This window comes from Oncorhynchus mykiss, chromosome 3 (genome assembly GCF_013265735.2).
Source record: "Oncorhynchus mykiss isolate Arlee chromosome 3, USDA_OmykA_1.1, whole genome shotgun sequence".
Taxonomy (NCBI): Eukaryota; Metazoa; Chordata; class Actinopteri; order Salmoniformes; family Salmonidae; genus Oncorhynchus; species Oncorhynchus mykiss.
Window position 1 is genome coordinate 34,355,778 of NC_048567.1, and position 6,777 is coordinate 34,362,554.

At 42.8% G+C, this 6,777-nt stretch overlaps 1 protein-coding gene across 1 annotated transcript; it reads left to right on the forward strand.

Annotated features, from left to right (window-relative positions):
* Positions 1 to 306: 306 nt before the first annotated feature.
* LOC110519270 (calcium homeostasis modulator protein 5) lies at positions 307 to 3,735 on the forward strand. The gene is made up of 2 exons (XM_021596437.2): positions 307 to 2,210; positions 2,468 to 3,735. The coding sequence occupies exons 1-2, from the start codon at positions 1,668 to 1,670 to the stop codon at positions 2,810 to 2,812; spliced, it is 888 nt and encodes a 295-aa protein (XP_021452112.1). The 5' UTR covers positions 307 to 1,667; the 3' UTR covers positions 2,813 to 3,735.
* The last annotated feature ends 3,042 nt before the right edge of the window (positions 3,736 to 6,777 follow it).

The window sequence follows — 6,777 nt, forward strand, 5'->3', positions numbered from 1 at the left end:
TTCCTGATATTCCTGATGTGCCTGGTGTGGCTAGTACAGCCCTGTTACAAGCCTGTCTGTGGGAGAAATCAATGCACTTCCTGATCTGGTTCACCTGTCCTTGTGATTGTCTCCACCACCCCTCCAGGTGTCGCTTATTTTCCCTGGTGTATATATCCCTGTGTTTCCTGTCTCTCTGTGCCAGTTCGTCTTGTTTGTCAAGTTTGTCAAGTGGTTTTCCTTGCTCCAATCCCCCCCCCCCCCCCCCCCCTGCTGTTTGTTTCTAGTCCTCCTGGTTAAGACCCTAGCCTGTCCTGACTCCGAACCCGCCTGCCTGACCCTTCTACCTGTTCTGACTTCCAGCCTGCCTTATCCCCTTGTACTGTTTTGGACTCGGATCTGGTTTCTGACCACTGCCTGGCCTGACCTCGAGACCGCCTATCGCCTGGTACTGTTTGGACTCTGACCTGGTTTATGAACTCTCGCCTGTCCCCAACCTGCCTTTGCCTACACCCTTTGTTGTAATAAAAATCGGAGCGCTGCCGTTTGCCTCCTGCGCCTGCATTTGGGTCTCGCCTTGTGCCCTTATAGCACTCAGAGGCCTTTTAGGGTGAGGAGACTATAGCTTCATCCTGTGTGAATTGTAGAGCACAGAAACTCATCACAGGCTTCTATAGGAAGTGGGAGAGGAAACCCTTCTCTTTACCAACCACTAACTCAGAACACATGTTTGATCTGCCCTTTTCTCCTTTTTCTGAAACACTAGTAGGTCTTATGCAAGTCTAATGTAATGTCTAGCTAGCTATATATGATTGCCTATAAAACTGTCGTGCTCCGTGTTATATTTTTGGGTATTGCACGACACGCATCTACGTGAGCTTGCATAGCTCAGTATGAAAATTTTTGCAACTGCTTATGAATGCACTGCAGCTTTTGTGCCGAAATACCACGTTGCGTGGCGTGTGTGGTGTTTTGTGCATGAAAGGGAAAAAGAGGGCGAGAGAGAGCAAAGAGTGATTTCATATACTGTATAATGTTGTAACTGGGTCAAGCTGTATGTGCATTTAATACAGACAATACATCATGGTGCTGAAATCTCTATGCTGAACTGCTCAAATAACTATCCAAGGGAATCTGGTTAAAGTGAAGTTGTTGTTTTTTTGACAGACTGCATGACCCTGTGGCTGCTTGTCATATGACATCACTCTGAGAGGACAAAGGCAGCTGCATGGCCTGAAGTAAAAAACCAGATCTGCAGGATCTCAGCCAGTTTAGTCACTTTTGTTTTATTACCTACGCCTAGGAAAGGAGGGGGGAGTGGGAGAGAAGGAAATTTAGAAGGAAGAATCAAGGTGGGGTTTGAGAGTTGGAGAATACAATCTCATTGGATTAAGAGTTCGGACAAGGGTAGGAAAGAGAGATAAAGTGAGGAAAAGAGGGAGGAGTTGGTGAGAGAGGAAGATTGAAAGAGAAAGAACAGGAGGGAGGGAAAGGGAGGGGCAGAAATAGGCTCTGAAGAGCTTCAGTGTGTTTGTGCTCAGACAGCACAGGAAGTGGAGTGAGTGTTGGAGACGCAACCCTTTGCGTCAAAACTATTTCACTGCCTTATTTTTCCTCTTCTAAATCTTCATTCTCTGTGAGTTATTTCGGTTTTTGCTGAGCGTGCGTGAAAACTCCTTGTCGACACCATGGATAACTTCCAGACCGTCCTGCGCTTTTTCATGAACCAGAAGGCCACCATTGGCTACAGCTTCATGGCCCTCCTGACCATCGGGGGAGAGCGGATCTTTTCCATGGTCTCCTTCCAGTGCCCTTGCAACCACGACCAGAACTTTGCATACGGCCTGACCTTCCTGTTGGGCCCAGGCCTGGTGCTTCTGGTGCTGGGTCTTTTCTTCAGCAGCAGGCTGTGGCGCCTCTACACTGGCTGTTGCCTCAACCCCGTTAAGCTCTGCCCCGGTGGCAACTGTTTCACCTGCCTCAAGGTGTTTGTCAAAATCTTCTTCGGTGCCTGTGTGGCCCCTATCATGTGGCTGTGTGTGGCACTGTTGAACGGGACCTTCTACGAGTGTGCCGTCAGCGGGCTGGATAATAACCTGGTGCTGGATATGTTCTGTAAGAACAGGACTTTGATGTGCCGGGAGGAGCTGGCCCGTGTGCCCTGCAGCAAGTCCAAGCTGCCCAGCGACTTGAACATGGAACTGTTGCTTATGTTCCGGGCTCAGTCACAGGTGAGTGCAAGCAGCAGTCAGACCCTGTTTGTGACTTTTGTACGGTGGAATGTCATATTTTTCAATGTCATATTGTACAGCTGCAAATGCTGGTGCGAGTCGTTGATATACTTTACTCTCTGTAATTCAGTTGACTGTAAGCAGCACTATTGAAGTTTATTCTAAACAATTATTATTATTATTTAAAAAAAAACTGTTGGCATTCTTTATTCATTTTATGTGAGCGTGAGTTTTGGTTCCTGGTTGTACATTCGCAGATACTGGGCTGGTGTATCATCATCATTTCAGCCGTTCTAGGGCTCCTCGGGACCTGCTACACCAACTGCCGCTCGAAAGTCAGCTACCTGCAGCTCACCTTCTGGAAGCACTACGTAGAAAAGGAGAAGGAGCAGTTCGACACATTCTCTATGGAGTACGCATCCAAGCTGGCCGAGAGGAACCTGAAGAGCTTTTTTGAGAACCGTGAACCGGAAATATTCCCTTTCCCCAACCACAAGGCCTGGGAGGAGATCTCAGCCCTCTACACCTTCTCCAAGAGTGAGCAGTACTACAGCACCCTGCAGAGGTATGTGGAGCGTGATGACCAGAGACTACTGCCCTGACAAAAGACCAGTCATGGAGCTGGACCACGGCACAGAGATGAGCTGAGAGAGCGGTGGATAATGGCATATAAATGCATATCCATATTTCACGAACACTAGATTGGGACATTGTTTGACACTTTTTCTATTGACAGTGTATGAATGATAGTATATCCTATTTGTTTTACCTTTTATAAATGACATGCAGTATATACTATAGGTTTAACTCACAGACTGAGGAGAGGCGTTGTTTCCTGCATTTCCCCCAAAGCACTGAGATCTACACAGAACACCATTCAGAAGGTTACTACCAGTGACACAGCAGTTATTACCAAAGAATGCAGCCATTGCAGAAGTGGTGAAACAGCAGGGCTTCTTGTCTGATGTGGACAAGGATGCATGTTAAGAATATTTATTTTCTGTAGAGGCTTCCTTCTTTTTACTCTGTCACTTAGGCTAGTATTGTGGAGTAAATACAATGTTGTTGATACATCCTCAGTTTTATCCTATCACAGCCACAGTGACTGGGTGTATTTCTACACCATACAAAGTGTAATTAACAACTTCACCATGCTCAAAGGGATATTTGTCATTATTTTGTACCCATCTATCAATAGGTGCCCTTCTTTGCGAGGCATTGGGAAATCTCCTTGGTGTTTGTGGTTGTATCTGTGTTTGAAATTCACTGCTCAACTGAGGGACCTTACAGATAATTGTGTGTGTGGGGAACAGAAATGAGGAAGTCATTAAAAAGTATTGTTAAACTCTATTATTGCATCTATTAGTCCATGCAACTTATGTGACTTGTTTAAGTACATTTTCACTCCTGAACTTATTTAGGCTTTCCATAACAAAGTGGTTGAATATTTATTGACTCGAAGACATTTCAGCTTTTCATTTTGAATTGATTTGTAAAAAATGTAATAAAAACATTATTCCGCTTTGACACGATGGAGTATTGTGTATAGGTCAATTCAGGCTGTAAACCAACAATGTGGAAAAAGTCAAGGTGTGTGAAAACCTTCTGTCACGGCTGGCTGAAGGACTGAACCAAGGTGCAGCATGGTGAGCGTACATTTTAACTTTATTTAAAAATGACGCCGACAAAACGAAGAACAAAAAAACAACCGCGAAGCTTTGGGCTATGTGCCCTGAACAAAGTCAAAGTTAACTTCCCACAAAACAGGTGGGGGAAAAGGGTACCTAAGTATGGTTCTCAATCAGAGACAACGATAGATGATGTCAGAAGCTATCAGCCTATCAGAAGCTTCTAAAGCCATGACATCATTTTCTGAAATTTTCCAAGCTGTTTAAAGGCACAGTCAACTTAGTGTATGTAAACTTCTGACCCACTGGATTTGTGTTACAGTGAATTATAAATGAAATAATCTGTCTGTAAACAATTGTTGGACAAATTACTTGTGTCATGCACAAAATAACCTAACCTAACCGACTTGCCAAAACTATAGTTTGTTAACAAGAAATTTGTGGAGTGGTTGAAAAACTAGTTTTAATGACTCCAACCTATGTATATGTAAACTTCCGACTTCAACTGTATATAATCTTGGTATGAAACTCGTCATATGCTTTTTGCAGATGAGGCCGCTATGAGATATTCTGTCCTGACATGTCTCCATTTATTTATATACTCCATTTAGCAATAGTGAATGAGTTTATCTCAGTTTACGTTGTGTGTCCATGATGAGAATTTGATCATCTCAGATATCAATATCAGTTTCCTATCTTGAAATGTAACTCCATTTGAATATAATATGAAGCAGTGATATTATCTCTAGACATGATCTTTGTGTTTCATTCTCATTCCAAACAAGAGTGATATTCTTGTGGTATCTTTAAGTTCTTCATGGGGTGCCATGTGTTGGTTTGGTTGTCACATGGCCTGATTTGGTATTTTTCATCTCACTCAACACGCAATCATGTTCCCACTGGTAGCTACCTACTGGCTTGGCCTAGCTGCCAAAATACCCTTTCATTTAGTTCATCTGGTTCCTCTCACCTAGCTGGATATGGTTCGGCTGACACGTGGTCAGCTGATTATAAAACAACAGTGTGTTTTGGAGTGTTTGTTTTTGTATTTCACGTGTATTATATGCACGTGCGAGTTACTCTTATCCTCAAGTATCTATAAGCCTACTGGTGAAGTGAAGGGCACTGGTACTGAAGGAGCCATCTCTCTCACATTTGCACAAACCATTGGATCCATATAAGCTGTTCCTCTCTCTAATGTTTTTCTCCTAGTTGGAGTTGGATAAATGAGTTGTCAATGTTTTGTGTTCAATATAACACTAGCTTCATGATTTCCCCATGTTCCAATGAGGATTAGAGTAAAGTGGCATTGACAGAGCATGGCTGCCTGTTAAAACCAGGGCTGCGTTTGCATAACTAAATAAGTTGTTGTTCCATATCATTGTCGTTGACGGATAGCTGGAGTATGCTGTGTGAGCAAGGAGAGGAAAAAAAAGGGAGTTGACTCAGTAATGAAACAAAAACAGATTCAATTGGGTTTACCATTGACTTTATACATTTAGCAGATAAGTAGCTCAGTATAATAACATTTGGTTAAAAATTAATTTACAAATGTACAAATGTTTTTTGCAAATAAAAAGGCATCTTCATTTCTTGTGTATAGAAATATAATAATGCCCAGCTTGTGTGCACAGCCTTCATAGACTGGCCAGGTCTGGGCTGCATGGTGCCTCTGATTCAGTGAGTCATTGTTTACTCAAATGCATAGCTAGTAGTCACATCAGTGCTCTGTAATTAATTATAGTTCTGTTCACATTACCTTCGCAATTCCTTCTAAGTATGACAACAATGGTACTACTACAGTATTTAGCTATGACTAAAACATATACAGTGCCTTGCGAAAGTATTCGGCCCCCTTGAACTTTGCGACCTTTTGCCACATTTCAGGCTTCAAACATAAATATATAAAACTGTATTTGTTTGAAGAATCAACAACAAGTGGGACACAATCATGAAGTGGAATGACATTTATTGGATATTTCAAACTTTTTTAACAAATCAAAAACTGAAAAATTGGGCGTGCAAAATTATTCAGCCCCCTTAAGTTAATACTTTGTAGCGCCACCTTTTGCTGCGATTACAGCTGTAAGTCGCTTGGGGTATGTCTCTATCAGTTTTGCACATCGAGAGACTGACATTTTTTCCCATTCCTCCTTGCAAAACAGCTCGAGCTCAGTGAGGTTGGATAGAGAACATTTGTGAACAGCAGTTTTCAGTTCTTTCCACAGATTCTCGATTGGATTCAGGTCTGGACTTTGACTTGGCCATTCTAACACCTGGATATGTTTATTTTTGAACCATTCCATTGTAGATTTTGCTTTATGTTTTGGATCATTGTCTTGTTGGAAGACAAATCTCCGTCCCAGTCTCAGGTCTTTTGCAGACTCCATCAGGTTTTCTTCCAGAATGGTCCTGTATTTGGCTCCATCCATCTTCCCATCAATATTAACCATCTTCCCTGTCCCTGCTGAAGAAAATCAGGCCCAAACCATGATGCTGCCACCACCATGTTTGACAGTGGGGATGGTGTGTTCAGCTGTGTTGCTTTTACGCCAAACATAACGTTTTGCATTGTTGCCAAAAAGTTACATTTTGGTTTAATCTGACCAGAGCACCTTCTTCCACATGTTTGGTGTGTCTCCCAGGTGGCTTGTGGCAAACTTTAAACAACACTTTTTATGGATATCTTTAAGAAATGGCTTTCTTCTTGCCACTCTTCCATAAAGTCCAGATTTGTGCAATATACGACTGATTGTTGTCCTATGGACAGAGTCTCCCACCTCAGCTGTAGATCTCTGCAGTTCATCCAGAGTGATCATGGGCCTCTTGGCTGCATCTCTGATCAGTCTTCTCCTTGTATGAGCTGAAAGTTTAGAGGGACGGCCAGGTCTTGGTAGATTTGCAGTGGTCTGATACTCCTTCCATTTCAATATTATCGC

Coding starts and splice junctions, on each gene's coding strand:
- LOC110519270 (XM_021596437.2), top strand. CDS start 1,668: ATGGATAACTTCCAGACCGTCCTGCGCTTTTTCATGAACCAGAAGGCC. Junction 2,211..2,467: donor TGTTCCGGGCTCAGTCACAG/GTGAGTGCAAGC, acceptor GTACATTCGCAG/ATACTGGGCTGGTGTATCAT.